This window comes from Solanum verrucosum, unplaced genomic scaffold, assembly GCF_900185275.1.
Source record: "Solanum verrucosum unplaced genomic scaffold, falcon-dt-bn FXZP01000280.1, whole genome shotgun sequence".
In the NCBI taxonomy this organism is placed as follows: domain Eukaryota; kingdom Viridiplantae; phylum Streptophyta; class Magnoliopsida; order Solanales; family Solanaceae; genus Solanum; species Solanum verrucosum.
The window spans coordinates 534,837-556,527 of record NW_026019982.1 but is presented as its reverse complement, the minus strand read 5'-3'; the positions used below and the strand labels follow the sequence as shown (position 1 = coordinate 556,527).

Here is a 21,691-nt window from a genome sequence, read left to right as displayed (position 1 = left end):
CTCCGCCTCAGATTATGACATGAGTGATATAATGTTAATATTGAGTAATTAATTTCATAATCAGGTTAAATGAAAGAATCATTCTACTATATTATTAAAGGGAGTTTAGGCCAAAGTATAATATATAATATTCAAAATTGGGACTTTTCCCAATCTTCAATAAAAATATCACATATCATTTTAAAATTACCAAAAAAGTATTATAAATAATAATAATTAACAACTTAAAATATCATAAAGACATTTTAAAAGGGTTAATTTTGTAATTTTATCCATATCACATAAATTAGGACAAAGTGACCAGTAATGTACGTTATTTCAAACTTACATAAAAATATTATAAATCACAATAATTAATAACTTAAAACATTTTTTAAAAAAATATGAAAATTTGGATGACTCTCCAAATTTCATTTGTGTCACATAAATTGAGACAACAAAAATAACATATATTGGGTCCATTTTAATTTATTTGTCTTATTTTTTTTTATATTTAAAAATTGCGTAAAAATACTATAAATCATGATAATTGACAACATTAAATATGTTTTGAAAAAAATACAAAAAATTCCACTGATTCTTGAAGTGAATCTATTGTAAAAATACTATAAATCATGATAATTGACAACATAAAATATTTACAAAATGTTGTATGCGGGTAGTCTTATTATGCCTTAAATACCGTCAAAGAAAGTACAGGTTTGTGATTAAAAAACTTATTCCTTTATCCACACAAACAATCGATTCAAAAACTCGGTTATTAGCCCCAAAACATGCCATTTATATTATTGGGCCTGCGCATAGCAAGAACAACATTATCTAGTTTAAGATAAGAGCATGTTTAGACTAAATATTTGACGATAAAGATATATGTAAGCTAAAGTATTATTGGAAGGAAAATATGTTCAATTTTATATAGTATGAAGTCCTATTTGAATCTTTTCCATTTTTAATATCTAAATTACATTATTTTACTTTGAAAGGGCAAAAAGGACACTGCAATATTTTAGTTTTAAACTTTGACTCTTCAAGGCACTATTCTTCAAAGAAATAAAAAGGAGCAAATTAAAGAGGCAACTTTGTGTGATGAGACTCGACGCAGGAATAGAATAGTCATTTATTTAATTATCCCTCCCCTCCCCCCCCCCCCGCCCCACCCAATCCTAATTTTTGTCACATCTCATTTTTTATAGTTAATTTAGATATTTAAAAATTATATAAAAAATATCATAAGTTATAATATTTTCGAACCAATTATATGCTTCAACATACGTATTCAAAATCTATGTAATTTAATTCTCAAAAAAATAAAAAATGTCAAGTGACTCTTTGGGGTGGTTCAGTGGTTTGGGCTTAGGACTTTCATGTTAGATGTCTCAAGTTTAAAACCCCTTGTTAGTGAAAATAAGAGATTTGCCTTCTGGATCGAGCTCGTCGCACCAGGCTTACCTAGTGCGGGTCACCTCTCTTGTGCGATTTGCGAGCTATTGTATAGAAGTCGAAGGTTTTACCCTATGCGCACCTAAAGAGTAGCAGATACGGACAAGTATATTGGGACGGAGGGAGTAGTATTATATAATACTCCTATAAACTATAAAATCAGAATGCAATTTATGATCTATGACACCCTTGATGATGTTATCAAAGTCACCCCAGCTCAGCACCAGCAAATTGAAGTTAATTAATTGCTTTAAACCCTAATCTAATTAAGTCCTTGTTTGTCGTTTTTCACTCTAGGTTTTATGATCACTGCCTAATACATATAGACTACTAGTTAACTTTTTCATTTAGTTGATCTCAAAAAGAATATTATTTTTTATAATTAAAAATAACTTAATTTTAAAATTCTCTTAATAAAATAATTTATAGCTTTATAATAAATGTCTAAAGTTTGTTTTAGATTCTAAATTTCAAAAGTGACCCTAGTAAATATACATGTATGTATGCAATGAACAATAGTATAGAGATTGTTTAATTATATGAATAATCAACTAGGAATGATTATGTGACTAGTAACAAAAGGCATGAATTACTATTTTACAGAGATTTTTATTTCTAAATAATCTTATTCATAATACTCCTACTCTTAATTAATAAATATTTTTTTTTTTGTTTTTCATCCTATGTGAGGTATTCATTTTGAGACCTGACTAATTCAGGTCTGCGTCATGAAGATTTTACATTGAATGTTAAGCATTTTCTACTGAATGCGACTCCATACCTAAAAAATTCAAATCTGAAACTTAAAGTACTCATCACTCTACCAAAATTCAAATCATACAATTAATTCATGTACTATCCTCCAAAAAGGAAAGGAATATTGTTTCAAAACATTATATATATACACATATTATTTTCTAAAGTAACAACTAAAATACATGAAAATGAAATGAATGTTGAATATAATGAAATTGGAACAACTAACCTAGAACAAAATCCACATGAAATTGACATGTGAACGTCGGCAGTCTCATGTTCCTACTAATTATTTTCTTATAATTAAATTAACTTTTTTTTAACGATATCTAGCTAATATATATTATCTCATGACTAGGAGCTTTATCAACATTGGCATCAAATGAAAGTAAACGCCAAACAAATATGTCCATTGCTATTTATAAGAAAAAATAAATTCAACATGAGTATTTTGCAGCCATTTAAATTAGAGTTATGAGTTAAAAGCATATTTAAATTATTTTACTTTGTTCAGTTTCATATCTCAACTAATGAGAGCATGGATTTTCTACATGAACTATCACCCAATAGTCAGCGAAATATATCTAGACGTTGACTATACCAAATGTTTGTCTAGAAGTAGTTTGAGGCATGTTTATTCATAAAATCTTCGTCCACCTTGCATAATTAACAATTCTATTTATTGATACATTATTTTTTAAAATATATTTTTAATTGACTTCTTTAAAATTCTAGACTCTCCCCTTTCAAATCGGAGATATCCATTGTCACGGACCACAACTAAGAAGATGGTGGATGACACGGTTGAAATAAATTAACTTGTATGATGATAATTTTAGCCTTTTACCTAATATTAACTTATTTAAATTTTTCTCGGTGAAATTATGTGGAGTGCCACGTGTTAGTGTACACACATCATCAAAAAATAATCGAGGTGTGTTTCACTTACTATTGAGAGATAGTTCAGATATGAAATTCACACTCTTATGAATAGTTTAAGTATGAAACTCAAAAAATAAAAATAGTTAAGATATGTTTGTAACCTTTTAAGTTTTAACCTTTAAAATTACAATTTTAAATCTACTTAATTTAATTTATTACAGTTGGAAAATAACTATTGGATTAGATCCACCGATAACTAAAAGACACCAACATGTCATGTGAAACTCACTATCTCAAAATCTAAAAGAATGATCGAGGACGTGGCGCCACGCCTATTTAATTAAAAATAGATAAATTTATTTTATGTTGCACAAATAATGCTTATGATATAATAAATATAAATATATAGGCAAATCAAATGATGGTTGAACCTAAATAAAAAATAATGGCGCCGCCAAGGCATGATAAAATGTCTGTCTTATCATATACTTATTAGTGTATATAATATATCATCAACAAAATATAATTAATTAACATTTTCTTCAAGACCAGGTGTACAAACTACAAGCAATGGTGGTGCCCCATTATGCTTATATATATTTTTTTTTTCAATTTTATGTAATTTTAAGGATAATGCAATAGTACTGAAGGACAAATAATTAATGTATAAATAATTGATATGAACTCTAGGAGCAACAGACAGTCAAATTGTCTATTTGCAACTGCTTGTCAGGTGATCGTTGGCTAAGCCAACTGCCAATATATACTAGGGGCCGTTCGACCAATAGGATGAACGAGTTGAATTGAATTTGAGTTTGAATCGATCTAAGTATGAATTAGTAAATCATTAACTTGCACAAAAGTGTCTAAGATTAAGATGAGCTAAGTAATTTAGATTGGTTCATAGTTCAACTTGTCCAATATTTACTAATCTAGTATTTTTTTTAAAGAAAAATAATAATTTGTTTAATGACCAAACAAAACAAATAATTTATTTATTAAGATGGTATACGACATATTTTGACATGATCTTTTATGGATTATTTTGAGCTAAATACTTGGCCCAAAATAGCCCTTTTACTTGTGTTGAAATATGTTGATCGATCAAAATAACTTGAATAAATACATGAGCAAATTAGTTATATCACTTTTTTATGAATTAATTTTATCATATAATTGGAACAGATAATAAAAGAACTAGAATTTTTTTAAAATATTTTAAATGAGATAATCACAAACTGATGTAAACATTATCAACCATGGAATTTGGATAGAGATGATTATGATTACTATGAGATGAGGTTAAACATTATCAACCATGGAATTTGGATAGAGATGATTATGATTACTATGAGATGAGGTTAAACATTATCAACCATGGAATTTGGATAGAGATGATTATGATTACTATGAGATGAGGTTAAATAAAGTAACATGATCATGTGGGAGTTTATTTAGTCAAAAGATATAATTGTATTTTCACAAGAAAAATCTCAGATTTTGTTGAGAGGCATAGGAGCTAGATAGCTAGAGTAGTAGAGTATTTTTGTACGCCAACGAGTTGATATACCTTTAATAAAAAGTCATTATGTATATCAATAAGTTTGTTCCTTTAACTATATAATAAAATATATACAACTTTAAATTAAGGCAAAAGAGGCGGACTTTGAATTAAAATTTCACAATATCAAACCTTTACGGCTAACATTTTGGTTGTTTTAATTTTTAGCCTCTATTTATTCCTCTTTAATTAGCAGCAAAAGAAGAAACTGACTCATTTTGTGGGGAGAATCTTATCTTGATGCTTCAGATGACTCATGCTAAAGCAAACAAGTCGCTTCGTCTGTTTCAATTTATGTGATATTTTTTCGTTAGTTTTGAAAAAACTAAAAAAATTAAATTGCAATCGATTGTAAACTTCTCATTTTACTCTTAAGTAGAGATTTTATAATAATACCAATATTATGGAACATTTGAAGCAACAAATTTCAAAAGTTTTATCGTTACACAAATACAAATATATTTTAGATCACAAATTTCAGAAGTCTTCAACTCTCTTCTTAAACTTCAGGCAGATTCACAATATATATATATATATATATATATATATATATATATATCAAATACTAAATTAGAATGGAGGGAGTATTTAGTGTTGATATAAGTTTCCCAAATCTTTTGAATATTTGTTATATGTATCATATAGCAATGACGTAGCTACATTGATCTAAGGTGGTCAGTTGAACACTCATCGTCCAAAAATTGTTTCTTGCATAAAGAAAATAATATTATAGGTCAAAAACAATTTATATATACAGTATATACTATAGTTTTGAATATCCTTAACAAAATCTCTAGCTTTGCCACTACAATGAAATTTAATGAAGAAACTCTTTGTTTAGTCAAGACATCATTTCAATTCCTTATGATACTTTTTCAATACCTTAATTTGACTTGGTAAATTATATTACTGAATTTCACACGCACCAAAATAGAAAAGAAGAAATAGAGAAAGCTACAAGCACTAATCATAGGTATAATAATCACACAATTACATTGGTTCTACTAAATTGACAAAGCTTCCATCTATGTTCTATCCTAGGTTATGCTTTTGTTTTTTTTCATTTGGTGGAGTAAAAGTGGAATTCTCCCATATGAATATATTAGAAAAAAAAAAACATCCTAATAAAGATATCAATTAAAAAATCCAGTAAAGACTAAAATCTTTTAGATGATATTGGAGAATCCATGCCAGAGGTTTGTCTGTTTTAGTCCACCTAACTACAAAATTAATTTTGATCATGCATGTTCTCTCCATTATCAATATCATCATATAATATCCATTTTTCTTCCTTATAAATAGAATTATCCATCATAATCTCCATGCAACAACAACACTTATACACCCTCTTTCAGCTCAATTAGCCAAAAAACCCTTCATTAATTGTTCTTTGCTTAATTAACTAATATTCACATGGCTAATTCATCATCAAAAATGTTACTAATCCTCTTCATGATTATTTTTCTTTTTTGTCACTTCATTTCTTTGGAGGGTCGCATTCTTGGTGATCTTCAAGTTGTTCAGACCAAATATGATAGTCATTTTGTTCTTAGTAAGGCCGGATTTAGCCTAACGGAGATTGAGGAGTATACGAGGCGATCTTTAAAAGGCCGTTCAGATAGAGTTGCACCTGGTGGACCTGACCCTGAACATCACTCTTCGCCTCCAACTAACTAGCGTGCCATCATATGATGCTCGGATCCTCTAAAAATGTCTCTATTATAGCTGTGTCGAATCTTTTAAAAATGTATCCTGCACGATATTTTTGAAGGATACGAGCATAGGTTGGAGTTGATGATCAATTGCTTTTTTACAATTTTCGTTTTTCTTATTCCTTTTTGAAGTCATGTCCTTTTTTTTTTTCTTTCTTATTTCGTTAACGAGAAATAACGTATTTTTGCAAGATCTCATGAAACAATATGAGAGAAAAGCATCATGCTGCATCCATCTTGTAACTTATGAGATGAGAGATATGATTTGTAATGAGAATTCTCCTTTGTGAAATGAGGCTACATGTTGGAGGTTTAATTATCTCTTCTCAACCCCACCAAGTGAATTCATAATACAATTTTCACGTGACATGCTTAATACCACAAAATAAAAGAACATTTTAGTAAATTCAACATATCTTTAATTTAAGATCATCAAATTCAAAAGTCTTTTTTTACTTTATTAAACTCCTTATCAATAACTCAAAAACAAGACAATCTAATAGAAAAAATATGCGTAGTAGATCAGCCGTTAACAGTAATAACAAGCAATTAATCCCCTTCGTATTTCTTCTTTCCCTACCCTATTTTTTATTTTTAAAAAAGGTTATACTATATAGTTCAGCAGTGTACTACTCTCTTCGTTTTTATTTATATGTCATTCTTTGTTATTTCATAGGTTTAGTGCATAAATGAATTTATTCTTCCTATTTTATCCTTGAGAGTTATAAACTTTGAAAGTATGAATTTGACCAACATAGAAAAACTAAATGATTAATTCATATTCATTGGTTAATTTAATTAATCAAAATAATATAATTTATATTCATTTATTGAAAACTTGACTCCAAAAAATCACTAAAGAAGGGCACTATGATAAACTTATATAGTTTCTTAAAAGACGTAAAATCTATAATTGTACTGGTCCTTTCAAACCAATCTTTCTAAACTTAGAAAAGGACTTTGGCTACGATTAATCTTGAAAGCTCAAACTTCATAAAAGGCGACTAACTCTTCCACTGCTACATGAACCATCCGCTCCCTTTTCGATTCTTCTTCTATATACGTGATTAAATCGATATATAAATAGAAACAGAGAGAGTAACCTTATCTTAAGCCATGCAAGTAGAGTTGCAACTTACAAGCTTCACTTTTTCTTTTTTCTTTTTAACAAAAAAAGTAGTAGGAAGTGGGTCTTACCATAAACATACCACATTGTACGACAAATTTAATTTGTGGATAAAATAAAGAATGGATACAAAGATCCTATGATAGTGACACCAAACGAAATTTAACATATCACTAGGTTTCATTTAATACGTTGCCCTAGTACTCAATGATAGATTAAACTAATATTTTCACAATAATTAAATATTAGGCACCAGAAACCCTAAAAAATATTCCATAATCCTACCTAAACCCCGTGCGTGCTAAAAGTATACATCGTCACAGGATTAAAGCAATACTCCATTATTTATTTTCAAGTACTTTAAATGTTTTGTCCTTTAGTATCTGCCAGACAAAATGACTAATTGTGATTACGTGTTAATATCGTGCTTAGTAGATGATTTGTCTCTCTTCCTTTTTATCGACTTGTTTCTCTACAAATAATCATTAAAAAAAGCCTTAATTACTCCGCTTCTTAATTATTTATCCACTTTTAAATTGACACACCTATTAAGAAAATAATTATTGACATAACGAGTTTACCATTTTACCCCTTTTAATTATAAAGTTGATGGATTAAAAACTTAAGATTTTCAAGAAGTTCTATCTTTTTCAAAGTAATTAATTGAGGGTATAATAGATAAAAGTATTTTGTCCTTTCTTGATTTATCAAAATGGACAAGTAATTACGGACAACTAAAAAAGGAAAAATGGACAAGTAATTAGGGTATTCAGCAAACCAAGAGTCAAAGATAAGTAATACTCCAACGTTTCAATTTATTTAAGGACAAATATACCCCCAAACTTTTGAAAATGGTATGTCAATACTCTTCGTCATACTTTTCGTTCATCAAGGCCCTTGCCGTCCAATAATCAGTACACATTTACCCCTCCCACTAACGGAGCACTTATTGTGTACACGTGTCGCAATTCTACGCCACAACCCGAGTTGACCAATTTTTTAACACAAATTTCAAAACCTACCCATAACCCATTTAATCCACCCAATTTACCCACAAATAAACTCTCTAAAATTCTAAAGAAAATTGAAAATCTTTGTTGATTTCATCAAGTCCCTGATAGTATCCTTATGAACATTAATATAATTTTTAATCTTCTTCGCATTTTGATAATCCACATACGACACTGCCAGCAACAGGCGGTGGAGGTGGCGGTGGAGGTGGCGGCGGAGGCCGATACCTACCCCATCCATTATTACTGTGAGAATGATAATAAGGAGGATACTGATTTTGATAGATTACAGATCTAGTACCATAACTGGACTGACTGAAATTAAAATGGTAATTCGAATTGGAAGGAGGCGAATAGTTGGGTGGGGGAGGAGGAGTTAGTAAAGGATAAGGGTTTCGGAAAGGGGGAGGTGTTGTAGAAGTTGCAGGTAAGGAGTAGGTTGGGTGGGGAGGTGGTGGGGAAGGGAAGGAAAGGGCGGAGCAATAGAAGAAGACGACGGCGGCAACATTGGAGGAGGTGATGATTTTGATGCCTTTTACTCCATGAAATTCCCATTTTTTCTTCATTGCAGGAACCAGAAGAACAGTAAATCAACAGAAGAATTAGAGAAGAAGAGTTACAGAAAAGAATAATGGAAAATGTGGGACCCACATTGTTAATGGAAAGTGATTAGTATGTTAAGTTGTTGAAAAATAATTTCAAAAAATAAGTTTTACAAAAATAATCCATTAATTAATTGGAGTATTACAATAAAATTCTTATTATAATCAATTTTTTTAAAACGCGTGTAAAGTTTAACATAAATAAACTTTAGGATTTTTCTTTGGGATTTTAAAGAGTTTATTTGTGGGTAAATCATGTGGGTTAATAATTGGGTTATGGGCGGGTTTTTGAAATTTGGGTAAAAAAATTGGTTAGCCGCGTTGTGGCATAGTATTGCGACGCGTGTACACAATCAGTGCTCCGTTAGTGGGAGGGGTAAATATGTACTTATTATTGGACGGCAAGAATTTTGATGAACGAAAAGTATGACGAAGGGTATTGACATACCATTTTCGAAAGTTCGAGGATATATTTATCCTTTTTCCCTTTATTTTTTTTAAAATATATGTTTCTAGTTTGACAATTCTTTAATTTCAATATCTCATACGATTTACTTAATTAAGACCAAAACAACTAATAGATGTATATGATTTTAATTTAAGATTACAAAAATTTAGAGTCTATCTGGATATGAACTAAATTATACTCCCTCTGTCCCAATTTATGTGACACATTTCGCTTTTCAAAGTCAAACAATTTAAGTTTGATCGAGAATTTGCTCATGAATTTTTCAATTTTTAAAAAATGAAATTTATATATTTGTAAACTATATAAAAAGTATTATAAGTCTCAATAATTGATAATTCAAAATATTTAAAAGATATAGGAAAAATTTACGGTCAAAGATACACTTGTTTGAATCTCGTAATCCAAAATGTGTCACATAAATTGGGACAGAGGGAGTAACATATTTTATACATCATTTTGGGTTAAAAATATTTCTATTTTATTTTGTGAAATACTGCCAAAAAAGTTGATCGTAAAATACTATGTTCAACGCACAAGTTATTATTTACATTTTCCTTAATAATTCAAAAACCTAAGAATTTCTCAAAATACAAATATATAATATAATTTTTCGAGAATCGAAAATATGTCTATTATTTGTGCAAGATAGTGTGCATGTATGGTGAATTAGCCATGCGCTACGCCAGCTTGTCTTGTGCGTTGCTTCTATATCGATATGTTGATCAAGTATTTTTAAAGTTTAATGATATCTCCCTCAATATGTCTTGCACTATGTTAAACCAGAGTTCTAACACTAATTATTAGTACCTCCGTCCATTTTTAATTGTCATAATTTCCTTTTTTAAATTTAAATTATAAAAAATTTAGCTAACATTTTATGATGTATTTTTTCATCATCTAAATTTTTTTGTTTAAAATATGAAAGTAATATAATCTAATTAAACATTAAAAATTAATTATATTAACTTTCGAAATTTTGTGGACAACCATCAATATCCCATTAAGAACAACATATTTGTATCCCTATTGTAAACAATTATCAACTCCCAATGCTTGGTAATTGTTGTTCATAAGGAGAAACGATACATCGTAGGCTAAATGTTACAACAGAACACTATTATTAACATGAGAACATACATAGTACACAAGTCTACGCGATTTATGCTAATTATTATTCAATAGTCCAAAGAAACAAAACCAACTCGAAACCAAACCAAAACGAAATGATGCATGTCCATCTCAAGTTTTCTTCATTGTGGTAGTAGACTCTTTCTCAATTCCCACAACTGGTTCATCTCCACCGCGACCTGCAACAAGTTCAGTAGTTGTTTTCCCAATCTCAACTATAGTTTCGCCAATGGCTTGCAACACCACCGCTGCACCTTCCACCGGTTTGCTTTCTTTTCCGACTCCTGATTCTTCTTCTTCCTCGAAGTAGGATTCTTCTGTTTTCTCCTTTCTCCTTTCTTTTTCATCAACCTTTTCTCCTCCTCTGTTTTCTCCCTGTTTAAAATACATTACAAGATTCATAATGCAAAAACTATAATCAAAATGAACCATTAATCAACACTAATTACTTGAGGAAAAAACCCAATTACCGTTTGTTTACCTTGGTGTCTTCTTGTAATTTCTTAGCTTCTAATTCTCTTTCTGCTTCCGCCTTTTTCCTAGCTGCATACTCTGCTGCACTTTCCTCAGCTGAAACTACATAATCCTTCGCAGCACCTAACGTATCCTCTGCAAATCCCACTGTTTTCTTTCCAGCATCAACAACCAAATCCTTCACGGCCACTGTCGTCCCTCCCGCGTACCCTGCAACAGTAGAAGTAACACCAGCTATAGCTTTAGTTGCATCTGCAGCTTTTTCAGCAGTGAAGTGTGCTGCTCCCCATCCAGCTACAACCGCTTTGTCCTTCACTGTTTCAGCTACTTTCCCTGCGTATCCTACCGCGCCTTTCCCTGTTTCTAATGTAACATCTTTAACTTGTGCTGCCTTTTCTCCTACATAACTTGCTGCACCTTTGCTCTGTTCTTGAATTTCCCCTGTTTTTTGAGCAACATAATCTTTGGCTTCCCCTGTTTTTTGGGCTGCATAATCTTTAGCTTCCCCTGTTTTTTGCATTGTGTAATCTTTAGTATCCCCTGTTTTTTCCATAGTGTAATCTTTAGCTTGTTGAGCTGATTGAGCTGCAGTTTGTCCGGCACCCGAAAGGGTATCCTTAGTTGCAGCATAAGCTTGTTGGCCTTTTTCGAGAGCGACGTCTTTAGCAGCTCCAGTTTTTTCAGCAACATATTGAGATCCCTTTTGCAGGCCTTGAGTAATGGTGCCTTTAGCTTGTGCACCCTTTTCTGCTGCATAAGTACTCGTAGGACCAAGTCCATGAGTTGTAGATTCTTTAACATTCTGCAATGTGGAACCACCCATTTCCTTCGCTTTTTCGTATCGCTCTTCAGCAGCCCTTATCGCGTTCATCGAGTTCTGCTGTGCCGTTGCTCTGTACTGAGAAATTTCCTCCAAAGACGGACCACCTTTCGTCTCTTCAGCACCACCTTTGCTCTGTTTTCCTTTGTTAATGTCGGAATCTTCGTGTTCTTGGCCCTGAACTCCAAATTTAACACCACCTGGTTTCTCTTGAAATACTTGTTGCTTCCTCTCTTGAGTTTTATCGATTATATCAGATGATTGTTGCTTCTCCGCTTGATGTTCTTGATAAGGAACACTACTAGTAACAGTAGTCTTGACATGAACAACATCAGGAAAAGTTGTTGTATCCTCATGAACTTTATCAGCTAGAGACTCAAAATGACTAGCCATTTTATGAACTCTGTCTTTCTCAAGTTGGAGTTTCCTTTCATCAGTAACATTCTCTCTTCTTGCTTGCTCTGAAGCCATTGTTGATAACAAAACAAAAATTATAATTCTCTTGTAGTTTTATATATATATAATTGATGAAGTAATTGTGATGATGATGAGTTGGTAACAAGAAGAAAATAAGTCTTTTATACTAAAGAATTTAGAGTAACATTGTGATAACTATTTCTTGAGAATTGACAAGTGGTTCAATGTGAGCAATTTTGTCATGCAACGTGGTGAAAAAAGATAGCTGATTTAGGGAACTGCATGACTCAGCAGCTACATGCTAACGTGTTGCCTTTGCCGTCGTGTGTATCCCTTTATTATTATGAAGTGTAAATAGCTTAGTCCAAAGGTTATCCTAAGTGGATTATAACTAGTTCGGTGACATCGTTTGACTTAATAAGAAAAAGTTTGGACACTTGTGATTTAGAAGAATTTTTAGTTATTTATGGCGATAATATTTTAGATGGTAACTTAAATTTGAATAGTTTACTTAGAAAGTCATTTAACTTAAAGTAGGTTACTTAAAAAATTATTAAATTTTATTTTCTAACTCAAAAGTCACTTAATTATTACTATTTAATTGATATTTTACTTAGAAAATCACCAAATTAATTTAAATAATTTTTTAATCAAATTTTTATTGAGATACTGTTACTGTTTTAAACTTAATTTTTTAAAAATAATAAGTTGCTCATTTTAATTATTTTATTAAATTTTGTTGCAATGCATTTTTTGTTATGAACTATTTTTAAAAAAAAGGTTAAGATGGCTACTGTGCGTTGGATTACTATCGATTCCAACCTTTTTTTTTTTAAAAAAAAAATCATATTTCAGCATATTTAGTTTTATTTTAGACAAAGGCTAAAATGGAAAAGGGAATTCTTTTTGTCATTTGCTACTATACGTTTTTTCAAAAATATGTAATTAAATAATCGGAGCAGGATTGATAAGATAATTAAAATAGATATTTTATTATTTCTTTAAAATATAGTTTAAAATAAAAATTAAATTTTGTTGTGAAATAAATTTACTCAAATTGATTGGGTGACTTTCTAAGTGAAATATCAAATAGTTGAATAACTTTTAAGTTATAAAACAAAGTTGAGTGACTTTCTAAGGGCCCGTTTGGCCATGCGATATGGTATCATGATATGAAATCATGATATGGTATCATGATATGGAATCATGAGATGAAATTGAAGGTTTGTTTGGACATGCGATATGGAATTTTTGTGTTGTATATTTTCTCATAAACATAAAAATCCCATGAGTTGTAAAACTATTAAAATAGCCCCAATTGTTTATTCAATCTTATCAAATAAATAAAAATTATAAAATCGCATAATAAATTATTACAAAGTTATTTGTTCTTCAGTTAAATGATTGTTTCATCTAACTTTAATTTAATTAAAAAAAAATGAACATAAATTGTACTTGATATGTTCATATCTCTCAACTACTCTTACAAATAACCTATAAAGTAGAAAAAAAACATACATTAGTGAGTAAATATTAACTTAGAAGTTAAATGCACTAAGATAAAAATTAACAAACATCACTAACTTCTAACTATTTACAAGAAAAATCAATAGTTAAATATTATTGAATAGCGAAATTTTAAAAAGTTACCACAAGTTTGAGTCAAAAACAGTTCTAATAAAATTTAATCAAAAAAATTATAACTAGTCCACTTGACTAAATATTAATAACTAATTGATCAAATTTTTCCTAAGTCCTCAATCAATTGGACTTGATATCCTTCAGTCATGTGAACGAACATTTTGCAAATACTAAGATTAAGAAAGTGCGGCACCGCCAATGAAAATTGTCTTTTATCAATATTATGCTTAGTCATAAGATTAAGACGTTTTTTTTTATTATGAAAAATCAAAAAAGTATTACTCCCTTTGTTCTCATTTATATTCACCAAATGAATTTCTACTTTATCATTTATATTCACCAAATTTAAAGTGATAATAAATTTTATATTGGTGAGAATAATAAATTTTAAAAAGTAATGATGTGATTATAAATTTTATTTACATATGAAACAAATGGTTAGTAGATATAAATGTGGGGTTGTTTTAATAAAATATCTCATGGATCAATTATTGTATTAAAATATCTCAAATCATGATATGAAATCACATGATGATTCCATATCATGGTTTTTGGAGAATATGATATCACCTCTCATGATATGGAATCATGAGATGAAATCAGCGTAAAATCGCATGTCCAAACGCTAATTTCATCTCACGATACCATATCGTGATATGATATCGCATGGCCAAACGCCTACTAAGTGAAAAAGTCTAAGTCAAGTGACTTTCCAAGTGAGTTATTCAAAGTTGAGTAACCATCTTAGATATTATCTCAATATTTATGTAATTTCAAATCATTTTATTAAGGATAAAAAGTGAACTTTAAAGTTAAATTATTTATAATTAGAATATAGTAACATTCTTTCAAGACAGACTAAATAAAAGGTGTCACGTAAAATGTGGAATAATTATTTTGATATTGATGATTTAAATTTTATTTTTGAATTTTAAAATATAAAGAAAATAATATAAGTAAAAGATAATAATTAGATGGAAATACACAATCGAATCATTTTTTTTGATTTATTTTCAAATACTTATATTGCTATAAAATAGTGTCAACAATTCTTTTAATAGTTACCTTTAAAAAAAAGTTTTTCAAAACAAATTGACTATAAAATAGTTATTAATGACTTCACATCTAGAAAAGTTAAAAAGATAAAAGTTTAATTGAGAATTCTTTTTAAAACAAATAGACTTTAGGGCTCTGATATCTTATTAAGTTGCTCTACTTTTTGTCATATCCTCTCCTCCTAAAATGACCAAAATCAAAATTTGACTATATAACATTTCTAGTCTCGAATTTCATATTGACACACTTGCAACAGAAATTGGATATTTACTCAACTTATGATGAGCAAAAGAAACTCATTAACTTGAAAATATGTCCTATTAAATAGAAAAATTATCTCATTTATCGTTCGACATTGTATCAATAGTTGCATAAACTTTTTGATCATTTCTTTAAGAAATGTTCAAAAAGTTTATGCAACTATTGATATTGTGTCAAACAACAAAAGGGGAAGTTCTATAAACTATTTGATCGATTATTAAGATGTTTTTTAAAATTTATATATATATATATTGATCAATTTATATATATAATTCATAATTATTCAATGTAAAAAATAATTATATTTTATTATATAATGAAAAAGATTCCTTCAACTTAATAAAATGATAGACATTTGTTGCAATAAAAAACATTGGTTCCTCTTCTTAAAAATCTTTATTGATGAATAATAACTTTTAAATAATTCAATTCAAAGTTCTAAAATACCAACCTAAGTTACTATCGTATAATTAAAAACTTAAAATTAGTGCAATGTTATGACTTTATAATTAAATAAAGAACTTTTCTAAATATTAATTGTACTACATATATAATAATATTTTTCTAGTGGTTATAAGAAAACTTTTGCTAAAAACAAACTACAATTAGTTTCTAGTAATTATAAGAAGACTTTTGATGAAAAAATTAAATAATTGTAAGTTAAGTATTGAAATTTAAAACACAATGATCGGGAAATTTTTATTTGTTTCAATATACAAGAAAGTTATACAAAAATTATATAAAAAAGAGTAGGAATGAAATTTGACGCTATATAATTAACATTTACTATAATATTTTTAGTTATCATTACCAAAAGATTATTTTTCTTAGTTTTTAATTTGAGTTGTTCAATTAAGTGAGTAAACTAAATTATCACCTTTAAGCTCTCTTTATTTGTTTGAAATGTACCTTTATTTCCATGCATTGAAATACACTAATCACCTTTCATTTCTCTATTCTTTAGAACATAATCAATAATAATTAAAAAAATCATTATTTCACAGCTCTGTATGAATAGTATTCATGAATCGATATTTCATCTTAAAAGTATAATCTCCATATATTTTCAATCATTGGACCGCACATGTATCGGCGCGCGCCAATGCTACCGAGTATATATATATATATATATTGTAATGACCCGGAAGATCATTTTAGAAAAACTTTCATAAAAAAAAATTGATGATTAGTCGGTGAAGTTGGTTTGAGAATTTTAAACTATTCAATAACTATGGCTATTTTAACTAGCGGGTATTTATTTAGTAATTGATAAAAATGGGTCAAGTCTGAAAATTCATTTAAGAACCTATACAATTTGACTGATACCTATTAAAATAAGCTATTAGGGTTTGTCACTTTTTGGTACAAAAGTAATTTATTTAGAAAAGAAAAGAGATAAAAGGGAATAGGCGAGGACTTACTCGCAGCGGCGTCAGACGAATGGAAAATGGGAGGCGTACTTCTCCAGGTCAGAACTAATACAGTTCCAACTCTTTCCATTTATATTGAAGTTAGGATGCTATATATATATATATTAATATAATAATGTTATGAAAGAAAAATGGACAATGTACTTAGACTAGTCTATAATTGTTGTTTTGTTTAGTTTTTTTTCTTAGTGTGCAGTGACTGATGTATATGAAACAACTACATGATAAAATATATTGGTAAGTTTTGAGTTTTCACTCTTTATAGAGAAATATTGTAACATTGTTAGTGTTGTTTTGTAAGTCTAGGATACAATAGATAGTGGATCAATTATGGCGCAATGATGAGCCAATTATTAAGCAAATTCATAGAAAGGTGGGTGTAGGATTTCTACCTGAATTGATACAGTTTTCGTGTTTTAGTTTCATGTTGGAAATCTCTTATGAACATCGTGTCACAACTTCAATTATTATATATAATATTGGGTGCATATAAATAAGTATTAAGTATATTATATAACATGAATACCATTCGAATAATGATATTGGAAAAATTGGATTTAACCCTAGACTTGAAACTTGGAAAATATGATAATTGAAATGTTAATTGGCATCAAGATTTTAGAACTTGATTATAATTTTGAGTGAGTTTTTGGGTCTAGGCTAGACCTATAGTAATATAAGTGTTGTTAGTTTTGAAAACTTATTGTGAATATTTATTTGAATAGATCGAATTGATTTAGAAGTTCAACGAAAAGGGAAGGTTCAAGTCCCGGAGTGATTGTTCGACTATTTGAGGCAAGTGGATTTCTAAACCCTTGTTAAGTGTATGGAATTCATGTATTTCCTTGTAATATGTGATTAGGGTAATGAGGCTTGGTGATGGGTTGACTTGTCCACATTGATTAATTCTAATGATGAAAAAGGAATAATAAAAGGCAATGTGATCAATTGTTTGTGTGATGTGTTGAGAGTTGTTTGAAAGGCTTGTTGAATCATTGTTGATGTTGTATCCTGATTGTCTTGTTGTGAATTGTGCAATGTTATGAAAATGGTCATCTCCTCATTATTTGTGTGAACATGTCATTTGCATTGTTCTGAGACATGGTTCTGACAAGTGTTATGTGCATTGAGAAAGAATAAGAAAATAAAGAGGATGTACCATTTCGAGGGACGTATCGCGCGCCGCGATGGATACTATATTTTGAGGGACGTGTCGCGCGCCGCGACAGATACTATATTTCGAGAGACGTGTCGCGCGCCGCGATGGTTACTATTATCGAGGGTCGTATCGCGCGCCGCGATGGATGCATGGATAGATATGTCCCCCATGGGTCCCGGACTGAGAGACAGCGGGTGTGTATCATTAGGTCAGACATGCATCACTATACTTGACATTGCATTTCATTGCATTGCATTTTTTTATTATTGGTGAACTTGATCTTGTGTGTTGCTGATCTTGTGAGTGCTTTTCTATGGAACTTGTGACTGATGAATATTGAGCTTGTTGTTGAAGGTATGCAATTGTTAGAGTGTTGTTGTTGAGGATATGAAACTATTGTTGTTGTTGAGGATATGAAATTGTTAGAGTGTTGTGTTGAGCTATGTGTTTTGTAAATTGTGAATTGTTAGGTTGGGCTGGTTTTATACAGATTGTAGTTGTGAAGGTTCGGTTGGGGTGTAAGGAGTACTTGTATTCTATCCCCTTAACTCGTGTTTAGAGGTTTACTTGCTGAGTACCGTGTGGTTTGGTACTCACCCCTTGCTTCTACAAATTTTTGTAGGTTACGAGCCTGGATTTTTGTGGTACTTGTTATTCTCTCCTTTTCCGAGGCCTCTGGGAGATTTGTGAGGTAGTTGGTTGTCTTCTCAACGATCCTTCTTACTCCTGTTTATGATATTGTTCTACTCTAGAAACAATGTCATATGAGACTTGTATTTTTCTTTTGATTCAATTGTAATACTTTAGAGGCTTGTACACGTGACAACCAGATGTTGGGGGTATATTTGAGTTTATTATAAAAATTTCCGCATTTTATTGTAATGGTTGAGTTTTAGGCTGACTTGTCTTGGTGGGTTAAGACGAGTGTCATCACATCTATTTTTGGGTCGTGACATATATATATGTATATATATATAAAATATTGATATTGTATAACGATGTATATATGATATATAATGGTATGGGTGGTTCTAATTTCTTTTTGGTATTGTAACAATACAAGCAAACTAAATACGATGCTGACCTTCTTGTATAAACCGTTAAAGTTAACATTAGCAAAACAATGACATTTCTAATTGAATGAAATAGAGAATTTCTTCACGTAAAAAGAATTCTTAAGAGAATTACAATTAGTTGCCTATTACAGTCTATCGTTATTGTTAGGGATGACAATGGAGCGGTGCGGGGTGGGGCAGGTAGAGTTTAACCGTAAAATTTTTAATCCATCACACCCAACCCCGCATAACATTTTTTTTTCATTTTCAACCATCCCCACCCCACCCCGCCCCACATAGACCCATTCCACATGAACCCGCCTCACATAAATTTTTTAATTTTTTTTTTCTAGTTAAGTTTGATACTAAAAATAAAATTCATAAAAATGCATTCATTTTTTCATTAAGTTGTATTAATTTAATAGGATAGTGACTTAAAATTTTATTTTTTTAGAGGTCAATTGAGAAAAATGTAACAAATTGAATTATTTTTTATTAAACCATCTTTTTTATTGAACCATTTTCACTTACTATCTTGAATATTTTAGTAGCTTTAAAGAAATTATCTTAATAAACTAATGCTCTATCACTCTTATAACATGTAAAAAATTAAAATTAAGTTTAACCCCACATAAAATAACATATATCCACAACCCGTCCCGCATTAATTTTTAAAAACTCACTTCAGCCCGCCCTGTACAACCTTAAACCCGCTCCCCTCGCATAGCTTTAAATCCGCCCACCCCGCATCCCCTCGCCCCATTGCCATCCCTATCTATCGTATCCATGGTTCTCAAAGAAAGTTCAAGTTTGCAATATTTATACAATCCAAAAACCACCCTCATTCTCCATGTAACGTCCGACCCTGCAAGTGATATTGTTCGTTTTAAGCTTGGGCGTGCACAATTTTAAAACGTATCACTAGTTGGTAAGACCTCTACTCAACAGTGAAGTTTGTCTCGCTTTAATGGAATTTGCCTAATTAAACTTAGTTGAACTCTGGCCTGCATCACAAGGTTGACATATAAGTGATTCTAATACCATTTAAAATGGTCCAGCCTATTAGTGATATTGTCCACTGGGCCTAAGTCCGCACGACTTTAAAATATTTCACTAATTTGTAAGATTTGCTTACTTATATACCCAATATCTCTCATTTATTTTAACGATATAAACTTCCTCTTAAGCTAGAGTGTCGCACCTATTTGGTTATATACCATGAGCACAATCCAACTCATTCTCTATGCAAAGAATGATTCAAGTAAAATTTGCTTTTAAAAAAAAAAGATCAAGTCAATTTATAAATGTCCGAATAATGCAAAAATGGAAACACAGTGAATTACCAAATAGAAGCACGAATCGTCACATATATGTCTTTTTAAAATAAAAAAACTCTAGTGAAGTTATTACATTCTAATAAGATTGAAGTTGTTTCTCTTCAAAATAAAGATAAAATAAGTAAAATTAATCATTGATTTCAGATTTGATCTCAAAAAATAAGAATTGTTTTAACATATTTAAAGTCACATCTTAAAGAAGTTATGCAACATGACAGTACTTATATATCTTGAGATAATAAAAAAAAACTCCATTTCATCCAGTTCTTTAGTCATTGTAAAAAATATAAAAATTCTCAGATTGCTCCTAAATAATCAAATTTCAAAGTCACAATGAGTGATGAAATTACAATATCCTAAATAACGACGTTCAACGATACATAAAGAGAATACAAAAGAAAACACTTTGAGACGTATCAGAAGAAGGTCCCAAAAAGGTGGAAGGAACAAATTAATAGCATCACGGTGGCATACTTTCATAAATTTAGAAATTAAAATACTTATTTGGAAAAAAAAAAGTCTAAGAATTATAACAAGAAATAGACTAACTTACGATAATCCAAATTTAAGAGAAGTAAAATTGAAGCCACATGAAGTCCAAAAAAGCTCAAAAAAAGGAGCTTAAAATTTAGACTCAAAGGAGACGTAATTCTTAATGACGCCCAAGTTAGTTGAATTGGGGTGTGATTTTTGGAGCAAAACAATTCTTTTTCTTAAAAAAAATTATTTAATAGTAACTTTGATATTATTTTTTTATATAATTTTTTCTAACAGGAGTGAAAAAGTAAATTTAAACTTTTTATTTTTTTAAAAAAAAATTGATTTATTATTTTAATGGTCAAAATTACTTTTCACTCATTTTCTTGTAAGATTTTTTATAAAATTTTCTCTCTTTTTTTTCTTACAACTACAAAAAATAAATTACAATATAAAAGCAAAAAAATTAGTTTTATCTGTTTCCTAACTTTTTTTTCTTTTTATTTCTCATATTTTAACACTAAAAATGACAGAAAAAAAGTTTTAAATTTATTGTTTTCACTTCTCTTAGATGAAAGAAGGTATACATGAATCACTTTGTAATGATAGGAGTATATGTGAAACACTTTTATAACGATAAAAATACACGTGAATCACTTTTATAATGATGATCTATTAGCTCTAAATAATAAAGTAGAGGTATATTAGACCTTTTTTTTCCTATTTACTTTATATCCTAAATGAAATCATTCAGCAGTCAGGCATATCATTTTATACTTATAAATCCTCTCCAAAAGTAATATTGAAGGTCCTCTGTTGACAAGTCTTTATCAAGCCTACACTACTGTGTTATTATCAAAAAGTGAAACTCGACCTTT

General features: G+C 29.9%; 2 protein-coding genes across 2 annotated transcripts; both read right to left on the bottom strand.

Moving 5' to 3' along the window:
• Positions 1–8,624: 8,624 nt before the first annotated feature.
• On the bottom strand, positions 8,625–9,053 carry LOC125817669 (leucine-rich repeat extensin-like protein 3). Its single transcript, XM_049497226.1, has one exon. The coding sequence runs from the start codon at positions 9,051–9,053 to the stop codon at positions 8,625–8,627; it is 429 nt and encodes a 142-aa protein (XP_049353183.1).
• Positions 9,054–10,797: 1,744 nt separating this feature from the next.
• Positions 10,798–12,451, bottom strand: LOC125817512 (seed biotin-containing protein SBP65). Its single transcript, XM_049497057.1, has 2 exons — positions 11,168–12,451; positions 10,798–11,061 (listed from the first exon to the last, which is right to left on the bottom strand). The coding sequence occupies exons 1-2, from the start codon at positions 12,449–12,451 to the stop codon at positions 10,798–10,800; spliced, it is 1,548 nt and encodes a 515-aa protein (XP_049353014.1).
• Between the last annotated feature and the right edge of the window lie 9,240 nt (positions 12,452–21,691).